General features: G+C 48.3%; 1 protein-coding gene across 4 annotated transcripts in view; it reads left to right on the top strand.

The window, feature by feature from the left end:
- The window catches only part of LOC119168526 (focadhesin), a 677,649-nt gene that overhangs the window by 210,121 nt on the left and 446,151 nt on the right, over window positions 1–21,377 (top strand). For all 4 annotated transcript variants that reach the window (XM_075890929.1, XM_037419929.2, XM_075890931.1 and 1 more), the window contains 2 exons: window positions 3,728–3,854; window positions 17,092–17,150. In XM_075890929.1, the coding sequence (XP_075747044.1) occupies window positions 3,728–3,854; window positions 17,092–17,150 (186 nt within the window). The remainder of the gene's footprint in view (window positions 1–3,727; window positions 3,855–17,091; window positions 17,151–21,377) is intronic.

Here is a 21,377-nt window from a genome sequence, read left to right as displayed (position 1 = left end):
TTGGAATGAAAAGGGTCTTTACGTGGCAGGGGCGGAAAAGGGAGAAGCGTGGCACAGGCGCGTCACAGATCGGCATTTGAGCGAGCGGAAACATTCCAACGCAGCCTTTTCTTTCCTTTTCCTTTCCTTTGCGCGCAGCGTAGAGGTGTCGGAGGTGCTGCCGCGGGATTGGGCGGGGTGCTGAGAGCAGTTTTGGAGTGCGGTATGTTCGAATGAACCGTTGCAAGTGCTCGTGCGTTTGTATTACTGGGCATTTTTGCCCATTGGAATACACATAGCTTTGACGGGACCTCATTGTGAGTTCAAGTTAACTGGAAGTTCAAGTTAAGCTTGTTTGAATTAATGAGATTTGACTGTATGTTCTTTTTAGAGTCCTTCTTACAGCCACTCAACTTCCTTTGTTGCAGCTGCTGCTTGTAAACAAGCGGGAAGCGCCCCGACACGTGGTGCTCGAAGGCAGCTTTAGCACCTGCTGCACCAGTTGTCACGTGATCATAGAGCCCGGCAGCGAGCTTTGGCTGGCAGGGCTGGGTGGAGCCAACGCACGTCAACATTGTTGTATGTCGACAGCGCCTATCGCTGTCTACAAACATGAAATAGGTCTATACGGTTGAATCTCAGTGATATGATTGCTGTTGATGCGAATTTTGCGATGATTTGAATTTATAGTTGCATCGAATGGACTACATTATATAAAATATGCCCTGATTCGGTGTTACGGTGAATGAAGGGTTTCTCCAGCAACCACGAATGATAAGAAAACACGATTGACTACAGCACACGAGTAGCGCAACGCGGCTTGTCTGTGGGAGGAAGGCCCGTTCACTTTTGGCCTTGAAGCGAGGGAATGCGGCAAAACTCACCGAAATTTTCTTCTCTTGGCTGCCGGAAAAGTGGCTGGAAAGTCTTGCTGAGAGGTTGACGCCAAAAAAATTGGTGCGAGGCCGATTTTACCGCCACGCGATAGCGTGTCGCCTTTCTGTTACAACTTTGGCTACACCGGCTGAGAACTCAAGCCAAGAATGGTTAACAACCAGCCGTACATTGAACATGGTGGCGAAGGCCTCGACGGGAGTCGCGTTGGCATAATCACGAACTACCTGTGCAGCACAACAAAACTCAAGGCTTTAATAAGGACATGTTCATAGAGAGCCTGGTTTCAATAACGATCGTGGAGAACACTGGAAGTAGAAGACAACGCAGCAGCAGTGAGCCGACATGCCCTAACGTGTCTTGCTTTTGCACTGCTTGGTGAATCTGTCGTCTCTGCTGCCGATGTGTTCACTCGTGTCGTTTGTTTTGGCTTATCTCTAGAAACAACTTTTGTAAATGTGCAAACTCTTTTTTTTTAGTGCTTTGCATGCATCACTAGAATTCAGTATCGGTGTTATTGCCCAGAAACGAATCGCCAGGCCGCGATGGCGGCATTTACACTAGGGGCAAAACAAATGAGGAAAGAACGTGAACATTCCCGAGGGGCGTGGACGTGTTTTTGAAGCCACTTTGGCATTTTTGCTTGAATTCTCCAGGACTGAGTCTTTTCCTGTCGACTTCGCGGCGCATCTTTTCGGCGGGTAAACGGACAAGGGATTAAATTTCCAATAAGTATTGCCACTTTCGCTGCCATTGACGCCAAGTGGGAATGTGCTTTATAGCGCCAGCAGCACGAGTGAAGAAACCGTGGCACTTTATTGAAAGGTGGTGAAAGAAAGAAAGTTCTTGTTCCCAATAAAGTTCTTGTTCATCTTCATGATCAGCTTTAACTTGTTTTTTGTTCATACAAATTCGAGATGATATGAAAATTTTGCATGCTCCCTTCAAATTCATATCATTGAGATTCTAGTGTAGTAAATTTTAAAACAAAACGTATTTTACAGGTTGTCACTTGCATTTTACTGCTAGTCAAATCCTGCTACTATTTGATGTTGTTTCCACTCCCTTTGAATTAAAAATATTGACAGTCGCACATGCTTTGTTTCATATTGAAAAAAATATATACCGTATTTATTTGCGTAATGAACGCACTGGCATAATAAACGCACTCTCAACTGCAGTTGTCAAAATTTAGGCTTCTTTTTCAAGCATAATAAACGCGCCCCCTGTATTCATCCGCTATAGTCTCGCTAACCGACACCTTACCTGTTGGATTTCTTTTGTTTTATTACCCACCTTGGCTCGCTCCCTTTCCTCCTTCGCCGGGTGCCGCGCGCCATATTGTTCTTCTTTATATCTGCGCACAGCAGATTCGCTGTCCTTTTTTTATTATTCGTTTGCCACAGTGGGGTTCACGAATAGTCCGAGTGTAGAGACATCGCAGCTGATAAGCACACAGTGGGCGAAGATCATGAAACTGCCTGCGCCAACCGATGGACTCTTCCTGCAAATACGAAACTTTAAGGCACAAGGACGTGAACGCAATGTTCGAGCGACAACGACAGGATTTGCTGTCGCAAAGCGTCATTCGTTGCTGTTTCGTCGCAGGTTTCTGGAAAAGCAGAAAAAATCGCTTGTCGCCCAGAAAAGATTTTGATGAATTCCGCAACATGGTAGCACCCTCGATCACCGTTTCGCTTGTTCTTTGCGCATATAGGAACTTCACCAGTGGAAGCGAGGGGGCGGCCATATTTTGCCGTTAATCTTGTTATCGACAGTTTGTTTTGATGCTTCGGGAGTAGCTAGCTGCAATGTTGGTTACTTGCTACAATGTGAACGGTGTCACTGCGGTCGTCGTGCAAGGTTGCCACAAAGTTAGCAAAGTGCGTTGTACCGTCGTAGCGCACCCTTCTGGGTGCCCCTCGAGATCACAGCAGATACCACTGTTGCGGTTAAAAGATTGCAAGAAAAGATAGCCACAAAAGGCTTTTATGACATACGCGGGGACAGCTGGCAGAAGATGAGTAAAGTGCAACAAAGAAGCTGTTTCCAAACAGTGTAAACGTATGTTAATTGCGAAAGGCTAAGTGACCTAACTTTTTTTCTGCATTACCGTATTTTTTGCTCACGCGGAAAAAGTTTTCATAAAATTTGGCCAGCATAATAAGCGCACCCCAACTTTGCTTCGATTCTTTTAGAAAAAAGTACGTTCATTATGCAAGTAAATGTGATATATATTGTGCAGGTTAGTTAGGTCATGACAAACATGCTAATTTTTCTTTATATGTGATAATAGCATTTGAATTAGATTTAAAATATTTAAGCCAAATCTCAATTTGCTTTGAAACTTAAGTTGATTATTTGTGCAAGGCTATTGGAGCTGTCTTTTTTTCCCGGGCTTCTCCACTTGGTGCATGGGTGGGGCTCAAGTGTAGAACAGTTATGTGTAAAATTTGTCTGGAGCATCTTGAGGGTCATAGACAAATCTCAATCCTAACCTCTATTTCATGCACTGCCTGTTCCGAAGGGACTTTAGCTCACAGGGTCCTTGCTGGAGTGCAACCTCATAGAACAAAATTTGAGCTTGGCCCTCAAGAACTCCAAGTATTAACATCAAATTCGGGCTGGCCACAAAGCCTGTGATGAGGCAGCTAGCCTAGGTCTGACTGTCCCCACGTGGGAGCGCCCCGCATTGTCACCCTGAGGGTTGGCTCTTTTCAGAATTCTCTAAAAAAGTTCTTCAGATGTATGCGTAAAATTTAGAAAATATCTGGATGAGAGTTTCGTGAAGCTTGACAATTTAGTCCTTATCTTGAACATTATGAGCACACATTATCGGGGTGTATTTGTGCAGTGCTTCTCAACATGGGGCCAACCTGCTGAATCCCCTGGTTTCCCTGGTGGCCACTTGTCGTACTGAACGACAGGGCGCGGCAGTGGTGCTGGCACTACGATGCCTCCAGCAACTCTGCACAGCCGAGGTATTTAGTGCAATTTCTTGTGAGTTTATTTTTTCTTCCCTATAGCTGCATCATTAAACAAATTTCAGAAAGGTACATATTCGGGCTAGTTAGTTTATGATTTCCATAAAAAAAAAAACTATAGAAGGCAAAAAAAAGAGAGGACATAAACCATGGCACTAACTACCAAATGTGTTTCATTCTGAGATATGTGTCTGTCGCATATACCGTATTTACTCACGTAATGAACGCACTCGCATAATAAACGCAACCCCAACTTCAGTCTGCAAAATTTGGATTTTTTTCCCCTGCATAATAAACCCTCCCCCTACATTCATACGCTGCAGTCACGCTTACCGACACCTGGTGCCTCCTAGCTCATCGAATCTCTTTCATTTTTTATTGTTATGTTAACGCACCTCGCCCACCTTGATTCGCTTCCTCTCCTCTTCACCCGCTGCCGCACGTCGTATTGTTTTTCTATTTGTGCGTCGCACGTCGCCAGTCTATCCGTGCTCCACGACAAGGTTCCCGAACAGTGAGAGGGCAGAGGCATCGCAGCTGAGCACGCAGCAAGCGAAGTTTGCGAATGTGCCCGTGCCAACTAACGGTCGCTTCCTGCTAATACAAAACTCAACCACAAGCATGCAATTTTTGAGTGGTGACAACAGGATTTGCTGTCGCCATGACTGTCGCGAAGGGCCATTCGTCGCCATCGCGTCACTGGTTTCTGAAAAAGGAGAAAAAAAAAAAAATTGCATGTCACCCCGAAAAGATCGTGACTATTTCCACGACAGAGTAGCACCCCTGATTCTCGCTTCGGTCGCGACTTGCTCTTCGTGCATGTTATCCACGCGTACTTCAAGAAATGCAAGATATCGGCTACCTTTTCTACTTCTAGTAACTTCTTATGTGGACAGCAAGGCGGGGGCCTTATTTTGTCATTAATTGCCATATTTTGTCGTTAATCTTGTTATCGACCGTTTGTTTCGATGCTTTGGTGGTGGCTTGCTGCAATGTTGGTTATTTGCTACAATGCCAAGGTGTCATAGTGGTTGTCAAATGAGGTTGTCGCAAAGTTGGCAAAGTGAGTTGTAGTGCACGCCTCTGGGCACCCCTTGAGATCACAGCAAATACCACTTTTGCGGTTAGCTGATAGTGAGAAAAAATAACCGCAAAATTTTTTACGGTTTCGCGGGTGGAGTGGAGACAGCTTGCGGAAGACAGCCCCGCCAAACACCGAAGGTGAGTGAGGTTCAGCAGAGAAACTGTTTCCAAACAGTCTAGGCATATGTCATTTGTGAAATGCTAAACTTGTTGTGCATTACCATATATTTTGCTCATCACAAAAAGTTCTCATGAAATTTGCTCTGTACAATAAATGCAGCCCCAATTTCGCTACAATTTTTTGAGAAAAAAAGGTGCGTTCATTACACGAGTAAATGCGATATATCCACCACAACAATTTCAAGGAAACAGTAAAGCAAAAAGTCAGCCTGTGCAGGGGCAATGGACATGCTTAATAGCACACAAATGTAAGCTCCTTCAGAAGCGGAGAAATCGAGGAGAGGCTTACATATGGTCTGCTGCTAATATACAAATGAGACACACGCGTTCGTCATGGTACAGTTAAACCTGCACATAACTAACCTTCATATAACAAATTCTTTGATATAAGGAAGTTTTTCAATTCTCTGCTGTTGCTTCATAGAGGCACGTGTATTTTCGACCTCTATTTAACAAAGTAACAATGGGCGAAAACCTTGACATAACGAATTTTCCCCACGGAAAATCTAGAAATATTGCTCCGCGTTTTGGCATTTTGGTATGAGAATGCATGTTTCGCGGCTGCCCAGCCACTCACAAAGTGCAAAGCGGGGGCGGCGGGCACGGCGCACAAAGCGAAAGCAAACGCTCGTTATTACGTGCGGGTGAGCGCGAGGTGGGCAGGCGAGCCTGCACCCCATGAGCCGGCGTTGCCGCCGTTCTCACTGCTGCAGGTGAATGCGCGGGTGTGTCTCCCCTCTCCAAACCTAAATAAAAAGAAAAAAAGAAAACTACTTTTGCGCGTTGGCAGTGTCACATATTTAGTTAGCGTCGCACATTGTGGGGCCGTGCTGCATATGGAAAGTGCTTTACCGAATAGTTTTCTGCGGTATCCGTGTTTGTGTCGTTCGCTCTTCGGTTTCGACGCCATGCGAGCGGGCATAGTTTCACTGTGCGCGCATAGTGTGGCCCCCTACGACTGTCAGCTTTGCTTCTTTTTATTGCGCAATTATATGGACAGTCTCGACTGGTTTTTTGCCGTCGCAGCCACCTCCATCATTCACCGTATATGTATATATATATATATATATGAAAACTCAAGAAAGAAAAAAAAAAGTTGTCTGCGTTTCGCGCCCAGCTCGTCACGCGTACTTTGCCCCTCCTGAATGCGGGGAGGGGGGTTAGATGCTTGTGCGCACACTTCCTTCGGTGGAGAGAATCACGCGCCTTCGACTTTGACCGGAACAATTGCGTTTAGTTGCCGGGTGCAGAAAGATCACTTCGCTTGCTGGACAGGCATCGTTTACGAAAAGAGTGCGCTTTTCAAACACAGCGAAGTAACAACTGGGGCACTTCTTAGTTCGCACTCATATCTGTAGCTGTAGTGATATTTCGTGCCTCGTTGTTGTTTAAACAACAAACAACAGCGTTGAGTGTTGAGGTGCAAACGTTGTTAGTTCACTCTTGTCCTGCGTATGTTGCTTTCGTGTGTGTTATTTATGTGTGAGGAGCGCGCTTCATGTTTCGATCTGGTTGCCATTCTCTGTGTTACATTCCAAGTTGTTATTATTGCATTAATTGCTTCACCCTGGCGGCAAAACTGTGATTTTTTTTTTTAATTTCGGACTACCGTGTTGTCATCACAGAGGGGATGGCAGATTAGGCGCTGATGGAAACTCTTCGAGACCACGGTGACAATGGATATTCGGAGGTTGACTCTTCACGCGTTTCTGTTTTGCGCCACGCCGCGAGTTCGCAGGCTGGTAGCTTTCGCGATTAGCCGATAAGTTTTGGCAACACGACAGCGCATTGAATGCAATGCAATGAATGTGTGTGGGATCCCCCTGGGGAGAGTGCCACGCTCTTGGAGTGAACAGACACAGCAGACCCGGTTCGAAGGAACCAACCAAACACACATTTATTCAACTGCTTTTAGATCGACAATATCATCAGCTGAATATTATACTCATCAATTGTGATCAACATGCTATAAGATCATTACACCATCTTCTACAACACTCAAACGCAAAACAAAATCAAGGCCGGATCGCCAACGCCTGACTCACCAGGAGGGCTCCCGGCAAACGACTCGCGGTGCCATGCACAGGGAACCCACCACAAGAAACAACTGTTCGCGCCAACCGCCACGCACAAAAAAGAGCCGCTGCTCTCTCCTGTGCCGCCATCAAGGCTTGCCGCCAGGCGTCACTGCTAGTGCCACCGTTCTAACCATGATGGTGATGGTGGTGATACACGCTTGCGAACACAACACCACCTACCACTCGATAGCTGTGATCCCTGGATACGGCCTCTGCGCGAGACACATGCGCCCCGAAGCGCGAACAACTTTAGGGGTGTTGGCAACCCCACACACGATAGCCAAAAATTGTAATGTTATAAGTAAGGCTGGCAGCCAACTCTTTTGGATTCAATTTTTCGGAACTCGTACAAAACGCTGATGTGAGCAAAGACGGCCGCTCCAGGGAGAAGTGCTTTTTTCGCAGAGTCCCCTCGCTTTGAAACCGCACTAATACTTACCAAGATGGCAAGTGCGCCAGTGATCCCGACCGCCCTTAAAATCGAAGTTTATGATTCCTACTCGAGTGATTCCCTCCTTCCTCTCCTTGTAGATTCATGCTCCTTCAAGACTGTTTGAGCATTTGACGGCTGTTATAAAACGAGGCAGATGTTCTCTTATGCACTTTCGAGGCAGTATGGATGAGCCGACTCATTTGATCCCTAATTTAGCAGCGCTCGCGCTCTTTTACCATCTCGTAGAAGTTATGCGTGGGGCATGTTATCAATTTGGACCTGTTACGAAACATGGCGGTGACAGCAAAAGCCCGCCGAGAGTATCCATATAATTGCTATCGCAATAATAATGCAGCTTGTTAATGTAAAATAAGTGTTTTGGGTTATGTCTGCCTTCAGTCCCTCTTTTGTTTAATTTCTGCATTTATTTTTCGAATTTTCGTACTGGACCTGCATATAACTAAATTCTTTTTATGAAGAACTTTTCCTGGAATTTGTCAATGTCATTATATCCAGATTTACCTGTATTATGGCATGAAAGTCAAATCTTTAAATGATGGCTGGCAGTTGCAATCATTACAATTGTGGGGATCTGAGGCATGCCCGTGACCATTTCGCGGGCATTCCGCCGCACGGCCACACCCTTTTGCTTTTTCTGCTCTGATAACGACGCGTGGCGATAGATGGCGCCACGTGCGGGCGCGGCACGCGGTATGCGCACGCCGAGGGAGCGCTCTCTCCTCCGCGGTCGGCACCGGGTAAGCACATGTTTTTCTTCGTCCGCGTCCCCTTTGGGAATTGCCGGACTGTAGCCTGCCTGGGGTGGCCTTTGGCACCTCGGCAGGCGTGTTTACTTGAGTGCTAGCATCGGTAGCGTACGCTAAGCCCACAGCAGTGCCTAGTGCTTGAAGTGGTCGTACCACACCGAGCCGCACTTGCCGTAGGCCTACGCGTACGAGGTTTGCCTTAACACTCGCGACCAGGCCCAGTGGCCATCGTGAGAGTGCGCAGCATAGCCGCTTGGGACCTTTTCCCTACCGGCGTGTCAAAGTTCGCTATTGCCAGCTGCGACGTGCTCGCGGCTCCCCCTTATTGTGTACGTCCGCGTGCGGGTGCCTTTGCTCCCTGCGTCGTGGGAGCGGACGTTGTACTGTTGTTCGGGGTGCCGCCAAAGGCAATAAAGTGTTGTATGTTTTGTATTAGAACACTGTCTGTTTTGCCGCGCCTTGCTAAACGCCTTATTAGTTGAGCGCGCGCGGAGTGGTGCGCTACACGCGAGTAGGTGACGGAGGCGCGACCCTGTGGCTTGCCAAGCGTAAACCCGCGGTGATTATTCGCTACGGTGAGTAGCAGGGACATCATACTGGCGCCCAACGCGGTATCAAAGGCTCATTAAGCCTTTGATTAGTCTTAGCCGAGTCAGCCCGCCTTTGCGAATCAGGCTCGCCGCGTTTACCCGCGTTATGTCTGCTCCGCGTGAGTTCTGTCCGCTGACGCTTTTAGCAGATACCAGATTGCTTGAGAACAGGGCCAGTGCCCCCTTTGAGCATCACAATCGCGCACCCTCAGTTGCCACAAGCCTCAAGCGGGATGACACGAGGCGCTACGTAACAGCTCCCACTGGAGAGGTAGCGTGTTTTGGGTCCGGGGCCATAGCCCAACCCGAACAGTGCACGCGTGTGAATTGGATTGCTACTGCTCCTTTGGAATGCATGGCAGTTCCATGTCACAGCGCTCCGAAACGGCTCTCAGTGGAGCTTCCCGGGCGCAGATCGACACCGCGGCCTCAGCCGTTGCCGAATTTTGCTTGCTGGCTGCTACGAAACCTAGCAGCCAAGCTCATTTCGAGCACGTGCCTCTACCGCTAGCCGCAAGCGACCTAGCAATTTCACGTGAAGCTGCCCCAAGAATCAGCTGTGAACAACAGGCGCTCCCCAATGTCGCAACGGCCAATATCAACTTTGAAACCGCGCCGCTTATCGAGCTTGGATACAGTTCCCCATCGCTCGCCCGCGCCGCTAATGCACCGAGTTTCCTTTGAAGCGGGCGCACAGATGCTGCTGCAAAATGCCGCCCAAATGATTCAGGCACTCACGGGGGCAGTCCAAGCGCTTTCGGCTGTTCTGAAACGCGCTCATCCCGTTGTCACGTTGGCCGTTCCGACCTACAGCGGTTATGGTGATCTGCAAAGTGCGAGAGATTACCTGGACTCCCTCACACGTTATCAGAGAGCCATAGGTCTAGACGACCAGGATGTGCTCGGACGCGTCGTCCCGGCTGCACTGACTGACACGGCGGCCAGGTGGCAACGGCTTTCCGGGCACCAAGCAGCAACCCTCGATGAGTTCCGCACGGCCTTCGTGCGCGAATTCTTACCCGCTGACTATAAGAGTAGGATGTGGCGCGAGCTCCGCACACAAGCTCCTGATGAGTCACTTCAGGAGTACGTACGCGCGATGAAAGTCTTTTTTTCTATCGCTGAGCCCAGAGCCTCGAACGAGGAGCGCGTCCAACAGGTGATCAGGCAGGCACACCCGACTTTTTCGGCGTACCTGCGCGGCAGCCGCTTCCGTGATTTGGAAGAATTGGCCATCGAGGCAAAGCACATTCAAGGCGACATTCTCGCCGCGCGTGCCTATCGTCCATTACCGCCAGCCAGCGAGGCCATTGAACCGCGCTGCGCATGGGGAAGGGCCATGACCCTTCCTTAACGGCAACAGCCTGCCAGAGCTGCCTTTGCGGCAACTGCTACTGATAGGCGCACGTGGGAGATAAGCGATCGAACTTTAGATCCCTACACGTACGGGAGGCATGCAGCCGGTGCTGCTTCGCAACTCGACGCGCTCAAGCAGGAACAAAATCCAACCCAGCGCATCACCGGGGGTGACGGTCGTCAGAGCGGTTCCTTTGATCACACGGCGAACCGACCCCCGCAGCTCGAAGCTGCTCCGTCTCGGGAAAGAGACCGCGATGGAGTGCGCTGCTTCCGCTGCCGTCAATGAGGGCACATAGTTGAGGGAGTGCTCCGCATTTGTGCCTCCTGTGAGGCAGGGAAACGGGAGTGCAGGCCGTTTGTGAAGGCACGAGCGGCCGAAGCCTTGCTTCTCCCCTCTGCGTACCGGGCAAGCAGTCTTGCTGGTGCACACACGCTGTTTATTTTGGTCACCATTGTCGGTCGCAAATTCTCGGTGTTGCTGGACACGGGCGCAAGCGCTTCGTTGTTTGGCGAACAGGTGTTGTCCCACTTGCAGAAGTGCTCGGTGCGCTTGCGGGACAGCTGAACGATATTCACCCTCGCAAAAGGCATGGCCCAGTCGGCGGGCGTCATGAGGTTGACTGTCAGATGGGGAGGCCGAATGAGACGCGCGCGTTTCGTTCATCTTCCAGGGCTCAGTGTTCCTGTGGTTCTCGGTCGGGACTTTCTCCTAAAAACCGGTATCGTAGTGGACATTGCGAATGGAGGCTATCGCGATGGACCTTTTTCTGAGCTGAAGCCGTTCCTCAGCCCACCGGCGCTTTCTGTTGCCTGTGCACTAGAAGCGTCGAAACCGTGTCACGCGCAAACTTCAGGGGCAGGCCCCTGCGCTATGCACTCGTTGGCTCAAAATCCTCATCGGGATCGACCGGCACGACACGAAAAGGCTCCGCATCCTTTCATCACTTGAGCGACTCAATTGGACGATACACAAAAGGCTCGTCTGTTGGCATTGCTACGAGAATACGATGAGCTCTTCACTGATCAACCCGGCTGTACGAATTTGGTGAGCCATTAAATCGAAACTGGCGACGCGTTTCCTTTGAAGTGTAACCCTAGGCCCGTCAGCCAGGCCAAGAGGCAGGTAATTGATGGCTTGCTGGACGAGATGCTCTCAGCTGGCATTGTTCGCCATTGGTCCAGCGCCTGGGCGTCTCCAATTATGTTGGTGCCTAAGAAAGATGGCCTGCGGTCATTAGGCAACCCGGTTGTGCCCTGCTCCCGACTTTCGCTGATAAGCTCTGCGGGCCTTTTTATCATGGCTCCTGCACGAGGCCAGCTGTTGCAGACGCTGTGCATGACTCGACCGTCGCCACAGGACACCTCGCAGATTTGGCGACCATGATTCCAGCAGAAGAGTCGGCTGTCGCAGCGAGGTTAATCCGAACCTCTACCGAGACGGCGTTCGTCGGACTCGCAGGGCTGTCGTCAACATCGACGAGACGAAGGTGAGCCCGTTCCTCGCATTAGGGCCTCAACCAGAACCCTCGCCTTGCACTCTCGCATCCACGCAGTCACCCAAGTCAAACATTACGTGACGCTGCCCCTCCGAGCCGTGGACACGCTCTTACGTGAGCATCATGAACTCCCGTTATCCCTTTTCCGCGGCACCATTGTATTTCTCAAGTGTATTCTTGTGTTGTTTTATTTTTTTTTCTTCAGCAGTTGCAGAGCGAGGCTGAGGTAGCTGTTGCATATTGCATGACGCCTTTGTATGCATGGGCGACTACCGGCTGCCTTTGCAGACCGGTATATAGGGTGAATTAAGGAGAGGAGGATGTGGGGATATGAGGCGCGCCCGCGACCATTTCGTGGGCATTCCGCCGCACGGCCACACCCTTTTGCTTTTTCTGCTTTGATAACGACGCGTGGCGATAGATGGCGCCACGTGCGGGCACGGCGCGCGATATGCGCACGCCGAGGGAGCGCTCTGTCCTCCGTGGTCGGCGCCGGGTAAGCACATGTTTTTCTTCGTCCGCGTCCCCTTTGGGAATTGCCGGACTGTAGCCTGCCTGGGGTGGCCTTTGGCACCTCGGCAGGCGTGTTTACTTGAGTGCTAGCATCGGTAGCGTACGCTAAGCCCACAGCAGTGCCTAGTGCTTGAAGTGGTCGTACCACACCGAGCCGCACTTGCCGTAGGCCTACGCGTACGAGGTTTGCCTTAACACTCGCGACCAGGCCCAGTGGCCATCGTGAGAGTGCGCAGCATTGCCGCGAGGGACCTTTTCCCGACTGGCGTGTCAAAGCTCGCCATTGCCAGCTGCGACGTGCTCGCGGTTTCCCCCTTATTGTGAACGTCCGCGTGCGGGTGCCTTTGCTCCCTGTGTCCCGGTAGTGGACGTTGTACTGTTGTTCGGGGTGCCGCCAAAGGCAATAAAGTGTTGTGTATTTTGTATTAGAACACTGTCTGTTTTGCCGCGCCGTGATAAACGCCTTATTAGGTTACCATGAACCCGCGGGGATCATCCGCTACCGTGAGTAGCGGGGACACCATACAATGAAGATAAAGTTAACTATCTCTAGCTTGTTTATGGACTTCGTTCGCTTGCTTGCACATGCGGTCATTAGTGCACTGCCTAATTAGACAAAAATATCACCCACATAAAAGAGAAATCTTGTACACAACACCATCACAACATTAAACAAACCTGTTGATTATTCTTACATCTTCCCATTTTGCTCTCTCAAATTACTTGCCGAGACAGAGCTATTGGACATCCTCTCGGTGGCTTATTTCTGCCAGAAAACAACAACCTAACACGTGCCCCCGGACCACTTTCGTGAGATAGTGCCACCTTGCGTATATTAGAGATGACTGCAACGGTTAGCTGCAGATGTGTCACTGATTGAACAACTGAGAACTTCTTTTTAAAGTCAGGTCCAAGCCTTCCTGCGATAGTGGTCAAAAGTTTTTCTAGGAAACCTGCCAACTTCAGACGTGCTGCTTGAGAACAAAAACTTGTTTCAACTTGGTAATTACAAGACCTTTCAAGCGTCCCATTCAGGCAAAGTCTGGCGCTTAACAGTCTTCAGGTGAGCCGAAGAAAACAAAAAGGTGACACCTACAGACATGGCTGTTTGAGAATGAGTGTTCGAAGTCTAAGCATAGCACATAGTCTCAAGACTGCTAAGTGCTCAATTCAAAAGGACTTAAATACTTGAGGAATACAACAAATAATAATATATTTGAATTTGTTTTGGTTCGAATTGAAAAATCAGAAATCTGAAAGTATTTTAAATATAGGTATAGGTGTTCAGTAAAACCTTGCTAGTTTGAAGTCACTTGTTACGCACTTCCCATACCTCTTGATACTTTTTAATAAACCCCTTTTTTCTGTGTAGGGCAGCATACCAGTCCTTCCAGTCTGGTTAACATCCCTGCCTTTCCTTCATTCATTCCTATCATTTTGTATGTAATACATGTTTTTCTTAGTACGGTAACGAAAAAGTAACTTTTAATGGTAACTGTAACTGTAACAGAGTTACTTTTTTGGCTTAGGGAACTGTAACTGTAATACTGTTACATTTTATTGGTGACGTGCCCATGACTGGATGCAAGGAACTTTGAATTTTTGAGTGTAGGTGGTCATTTTCTGTGCTGGCTCGTTCGCAGCTTCAAGGGTTATGGTTTCCTGCAATACCTGGGCCCAATTTTGCTGCAAACACAGGTGAAAAGCGGGCACCGCTGCTGCCAGCGAAAGAGAGAGATAAAAAAATATCATGGTAAACTAAAATGTGCACCTGCGGAAAAGAGGGCGTTTGTCGCTGCCAGACAGTGGTGACATGCGGGCAGCATTTCACCTGCTTCTCACAGCGTGGGCGCGTCATGATGCAACCATTTGTCCATTCTTTTACGTAAAATAAATAATTTTGTAATGGCCAGTGTGGCAGAATTGGCCATGTGTTTCGACTGGAAACCGTGGTCATTTAAGTTTTTGAACTCAGTTTAAAGTAGGCGTTGCACGCAGAAATTCTTCTACTACAGCAAGTGCAATAATTGCTGGAGCAGCGGCCAATCGGAACTTCGCATACATCGCGAATCGCATCAGACTCATCATTACGGTGTTGTAGGTGAAGATGAGGGAAATGAGAAGCGGTGTCCCAGTTTTTGTGGTTTTGCCATCCACGAAGGCCTGCATGCAAACAAGTTGCTGACAGTACTCACGGACTCCAAGCAGGCAAGGCAGAATTTATGGGCCTGCTGCACATGTCTTGGCACAAATACCAAAGGAAGACAAGGAAGACTACTAAGTATGGATCATCGTACGGATACCAGGACGCTCTGGCATCGCAGGTAAGCTGCACGCCGACCGGGCAGATCGAGGCATCATACACAGCCGAGCACCCCTTATGTTGACTGCAGTGGACCCGGAGCAAGTTGACCTCCAGTATGCCGCTATATTGAATTACCAGACAGGGCAAGGCCTACGGTATCCACCACCTCGCCAAAAAGCTTACGACGGGAGAGGCGACTGACTAGCGTAGTCTCCAAACCGCAACCTACAAAAATCCACACACACTTCAGTCAAATTCCGCTACAACTAAATTGACGGGACGTGTGAGCAAATTTGTTGTCATGAAATTTTTATTAGTGAAATTTTATCTGTAGAACACAAAATTTGGTAAATTCTGATGATTATGACTCGTTCTTTTGTCCCTGCAAGCACAGGAATTGAACTCTCAATAACTCCGATGTACCTGGCCGAACAATGAGTGAACGTATTTTCTCACGTATAACGCAACCAAAATATACAGAAAATTTGTAGCTGAAGTCGGGGTGCGGGTTATACGATAATTTTGGCACACAAGTTGGCTTCGCGATACGGTTTCATGGCTATGCAAAGAAAGTGGCTTTGTATCAATACAATTTTTTTCTTTCCCGCAGTTTGCAGCCGGGGTGCCGGTTATATGCAGGGGTGGGTTATACAGATGAAAATACAATATTCAGATCACTTTTGGAGCTTGCCAAGTGCACAGCACCGCGAACAAGCGTGCCAAAGCTTCACTAGAGGCCTACTGATAATTGCAACGTAAAGTGACAAAGCTTTGCGCTACCGTGACCATAGGTAAATGACAGGAATGCCGTAACGCTTCATGTCATTTTATAGCTTTATTGCCTTTAATTTACAACTATAGCGACTATAACAGTTGCTGTTTCCTGTAGAGGAGTTGTAGAGCGGTTGCGGCAAAAGAAAGTTTTGTTTTTAATCTGTGCTCGCTGCACTGGCCATGCGCCCGACTTAAGAACTGTGTCGTTGCTATCTTTGTTCTCATCGTTACGGTAAGAAATATTGGGTTGAGTCGATGGACGTTGACTGCGCGCGCACTTTTGTAGTCGCCTATTATAGCATTCGACACGATCGCATTTGTGTTTGCAGTGCTTGTGGCAGAATGCAGTTATGCTGGCATTAGGTGCGCTCTGCTCGTGTGTGCGCCATCACGACGTCTGGTCGATCCTCGATCTCAGGGCTAGTGATGACGAGCGATAATTTTGTTATGAGCGCAACGCCAAAAACATATGGCGGGGATTCTTGATGGTGGCGATTCTGCAACGGTCTGCGTGTGCATCAAGTTCACTGACAGCATCATGGCAATTTGGGTGCACTGTCACCGAGCATCTCAATGGCAATAAATTTAGCGTGATGTGCCTTTGGTGGCTGAAAGCGTGTATCCGATGAAAACACGATTGTTGTGATATGGGCATGCGCTCTAGATGTCACGAGCCATCGAGAATTGGTGGAGCTGGTATGGAAATTTTGCGGCAATCTGAACCGAATTTCTTTTTCTTATGGGGTAGTACTCGCGAAAACTTCGTTAAAGTGGAAATATCCAGGAAAAGTATTCATTGTCACAAGACATTCTTCACCTTGTTTTCTAGCGATGGATGACGGGGAATCGTAAATCATTTGTTGTGGCGAAAATTTTATTGTAGTGGAATTCGCTACGGTGCGGGGTGACACTTATCCTGTGCCACTACAAGGTTTGCAGTGTACAAGTGTACACTACAAACCTTGAAGACGACAACATGAACACTGCGAGTGAGTGATGGGAGGCACTGCTCTCCAGCTCGACCCACGACGACCAGATCAGGCTCACCCAGAGAGCAGAGCAAATGGCAAGAATCAGTGGATCTCTGGACTGTGGGCCCCCACCATCAGCAAAGCCCCTTTGGAGCAACCTACAGTAGATTCCTTTGCCTGCACTTAAGTAAAGTTTATCATCATCATCAGGCTCTACATTACGTCATTTTTTTATTGATAGATATGAAACATCAGCCGGCCAACGCTTCATCATCCTAACTAAAAGAAACACTTTCATGTTGCTATTTTATTCCACTATGCTTAGGAATTCTTTCCTAAGTTTTGTTTTTTGCTATTTCACTTCCAAGTAATTGAGAGGTATGTAGAATTATTCGAGAAATATTCAATTCGCACTCACACTACAATATTTGAATTCGTGTGGAACTTGAAATTTTGCAAATGACACAGCTCTAGTTAAAGGAGCTATGGTTTTTTAATAAACCTCTTTTATTCTGTTTTACCACTCTTGGCAACAAGCTGAGGACAGCTGCTGAAAATCACCATTTTTGTTATGCTAAAAAGTATAGACCAAAATGCCCTTGGTCAATTCCATCACAGCGTTTTATTCTCAAACAAATGGTAGTGCCATATCCTAAAAGAGATTGAAGTTTTTGTCATTCCGCAGGTGGTGAATGTGAGGACAACACTCTCCTCTGTTGTGCCCAAGTTGTGGAAAGACGACCGGTATGTTCTTCTTGTTGCATATTGCATTCTCAAGCAGAATACTCTAGCCTAAACAAAGGTCATTAGGAAGATAATTATTGTTTAGAAATAGAGTAGAGCCTCAGTAAACGGAACTTCTGCCTAAATGGACTAAGTGCTTCTGGTAAGATCGTGCTTGTATTCTGCATCCCTGTTCATCTCTCAGTAAACGGAACTCCTGTAAAATGGAACATATATTTCTGGTCCTTTGAGGTTTCATTCAATGAGAGTCTACTTTGATTGAATTAACAGGTTATGATGCCACTATTTGCATTTAATCATGCTCGTGGTACAGAAGGGAAAGTGGCGGGTTCGATTCCCGGCTGCGGCGGCTGCATTTCCGATGGAGGCGGAAATGTTGTAGGCCCGTGTGCTCAGATTTGGGCGCACGTTAAAGAACCCTAGGTGGTCGAAATTTCCGGAGCCCTCCACTATGGCGTCTCTCATAATCATATGGTGGTTTTGGGACGTTAAACCCCACAAATCAATCAATCAGGAGGGAAAGTGCTGTGACAATTGTGCCCTGCTGCATCAATTTGACTTGCTGCACCGTAACGGCAATTTGCACATGTAATGCAAAATTTAGTCGAGAGTTTTATCATCAACCGAGCAACATGAGTGGTCTACACAAAGGACACAACCACATCCATATAAAGTTCTGTGTTGCCCTGCCTCGGTGGTTTAGTGGCTAAGGCACTCGGCTGCTGACCCGCATGTCACAGGGTCGGATTCTGGTGGAGGTCACTGCATTTTCGATGGAGACGAAAATGCAGGGCTGCGGGAACGTCCATATCAAACATCATTTTTCTGATCATACATGAATCTTGGGCCACATGAACACAGTGCGTGATTCTTGTTAAGGTGGCATTTGTGTGCATACCTCATTATGCTATACAGTAAAAGCTCGTTTATTCGGATTTCATGGGACCGGAAAAACTGTCCGAATTAGCCGAATGCCGAATTAACGAATGAACAGGGAAAACATTTAAAATCAAGCTGCAGAAGCATACCTTTATTTGTTGAAGTATTTTGTAATTGTCGTCTGCGTTTTCGCGCAAATTCCGGCTGACATCACAATTTTTCTGAACTGTTCCAAATGGCCAACAGCACGCAAGCTGTCGGGAGTGTTCACGCTAGCGTCCTCTAATATTAACCCTTTGCAGTCCATTGTCGGGCCTCGCCCGACAACACAACACGGCCGCAGCGGTCGGCTGTCGGGCACTGCCCGACACGCTTTCTCCTGATTGAATTGCGCGCGCATTTTTTTTTACTGTGCATGTTGCGCCACCTCTTATAAAAGGCAAGAACTGCCTTGATTTCAGCTTTGATTTTTTCACCAGATGGGGCAGTTTACGCAGTTGAACTCTTCGATTGTTCAAGTGGCGCGCAGCTCAGATTCGGCGCCGCTTGCATCGAAATAGCCGCTTTTTCACCGGGTGCCTTCTACGGCGATAATTCTGAAGCTTTTAGCGAAAGAGAAGACGATTTTAGGGACGAAGACAACTATGTGGCTCCATCGGATACCGAAGAAAGTGATTCTACAGAAGCCAGCGAGGAAGAAAACGAGGACGGTAGAGACGGTGGAAACAACCAGAACAACACAGGACCACGTGGAACCGACTGGACAGCCTACTTGGATAATTTACCAGATTTTGACCCTCTTCCCTTTACTGTCCCGAACCCGGGATCTTAAGTAAGCTCTTCCAATGTAAAGTGCGAGTTGGACTACTTTCAGTTGTTCTTCACCGACCAGCTGATTGAGCAAATAGTGTGCGAAACAAACCGCTACGCCCGTGATAAAATCTCGAGTGCCGGTGTTCTTCAGCAGTACTCGATTTGGAATGACTGGGAAGATGTGCACGTGGAAGAATTCAAAGCCTTCCTAGGGGTTATAGTGAACATAACGTTGAACCCCCAACCGGAGCTGAAGGAATACTTTAGCAACGACCTCATCAAGAAGATGCCTTTTTTTCCACAGGTTTTCAAACGAAAAAGGTTTCTTCAAATATTTTGGATGCTGCACGTTGCACCAAGCCCACATACCTCTTCAGGTCCACCAACTCGTGGAAGCAAGATCAGGGATGTTGTGACCTACATAGATGCTAAATGCAGAGAGCATTTCAACGCCGGCCTTAAAATTTGCGTAGATGAAAGTACTGTCGGCTTCAAAGGCCGAGTCTCATTCAAGTGCTACAATCCCCAGAAGCCAACAAAATGGGGCATGCGCGTTTATGCGCTGGCTGACTGCCAAACAGGCTACATTTCAGCCTTTGAACCATACTACGGCAGCACAACTGATAGCCTCTGCCGTCCCGAGCTTCCCTTAACATGCAGGATTGTGCTCCACCTGCTGGAGAAAGTGGAGCAAGCTACACCGGGCAGTGGCTATCATCTGTATACGGACAGATTTTATACGTCCCCAATGCGTGCGGAAGAGTTACTTTCGCACAGTATTTTGCTAACTGGGACTGTGGTGACAAATCGAAAACAAATGCCGCAGCAGCTCAAAAAAAAGATGAAAAAAGGTGAAGTGACGGCTTATCGCAGAGGAAACTCGTACATGGCACTTGCCTGGCGGGATAAGCGTCAAGTGACAATGCTAAGCTCAGCCCACAATGCGTCTATGAAAGAAGTGCCAAGGAAGATAGCTGGAGGAAAAACACTGACACTGAAGAAGTCTGTGGTGATATGGGACTACACTGAAAACATGGGTGCAGTGGACAGGGCCGATCATTACTGTGAAAGTTATGCATTTTCCCGGAAGTCAATGAAATGGTGGAGGAAGCTTTTTTTTTGGCTTTTGGAAGTTTCGATAGTGAACAGCTTCATTTTGATGAGACTGCAGCTCCTGAAGCAGGGAGAGAAAGAGCAGCGACACCTCCAGTACCGGAGGAACCTGATAGAGCAGCTGGTTGGTGACGTAAGGGCTCGCGCTGGGAAGCGGGGCCCATCTACAAGATTGGATTGCGAACAAAGGCTGGATGGAAAGCCCCATTTCATCTACAAGCTCCCTGGCCGAAGCAGCAAGGACTGCGCTGTTTGCAGTGACCGGAGAACAAAAGGGGGCTGGAGGGAAACAGTGTTCTTCTGCAAAACCTGCAGAAATAATTCCGGACTGCACCCAGGAGAGTGCTTTGAACGCTTCCACACACTGCCCAAGTATCGCTAAATAACTTGGGGACAAAGAGGAACTGACGAAATAAACAACCACCAAGTTAATTTCCCACAGTTGTCGTTTTCTTTCATGGTGCCTCAAGCTAGTGAAATAGTTTCGGACCGGAACGACCGGAAAGTGGGTAAAAGTTTGGGACCGCAAGGGTTAACAGCGCCTCCGAGACTTCCCGTGAGGTGCGATGAGGTCGCGGCTGTATCTCCTCGCATGATTCTTCGTCGGAATCGTGGTCTTCATGGGCGCCTGTGACATCATTAATAATCTCGTGATCGGTCAGGAGACCACTCGTGGCGACACCATGATCAATCGCGATGTAGTCCTGAAAGGTCACATCTGTGGGACGGACAGCATCGAAAGTCGGGCAGTCATCGTTGGTGGACTCAGCTGACACCTCCTCGATGCCATCGTCAGCTACTGCTGCATGCTCGGGCCTCACAAAACCGCTGTGCCGAAAATAGTTGGCGATGACTTGCGGCGGAGTGTTTTTCCACACGTGGGCGATGACGTGCACTGCGCCGAGTAAGTCCACTTGATACAACTTTCCAGCTTCTGAGCATAGGATCATTCGCTCTAGCAGGTGCTTGCGGTACTTCGACTTCACGTAGTGAATGATACCCTGGTCCATCGGCTGAAGAGCAGGCGTAGTGTTGGGCAGCAAAGAAACTACTTTGATGCTCTTCAGTTCGACTGTACAGTTATGGGCACTGCAGTTTTCAACAACCATAATTATCTTGCGGTCCTTCGACGTGAAGTGCCGGTCCAACTGCTGCAGCCAGCCGCAAAAAAATGTCCGATGTCATCCATGCCTTCCTGTTCGCTGTGTACTCGACAGGAAGGCTTTTGACGTTCTTAAAACAACGTGGCTTAAGCGCCTTTCCGACGACAAGTAGTGGCAAGCGCTCCGTGCCAGTCATATTGGCGGCAAGAAGCACAGTTATCTTTTGCTTGCACTTCTTGCCATCAATGCACGCGTCCCCTTTGAAAGTCACCGTCTTGTCGGGCAGAGCTCTGAAAAATAGAGCAGTTTCGTCTGCATT

The sequence above is a fragment of the Rhipicephalus microplus genome, chromosome 3 (assembly GCF_043290135.1).
Source record: "Rhipicephalus microplus isolate Deutch F79 chromosome 3, USDA_Rmic, whole genome shotgun sequence".
Classification (NCBI taxonomy): domain Eukaryota; kingdom Metazoa; phylum Arthropoda; class Arachnida; order Ixodida; family Ixodidae; genus Rhipicephalus; species Rhipicephalus microplus.
This window is presented reverse-complemented; position numbering and strand designations above follow the sequence as displayed.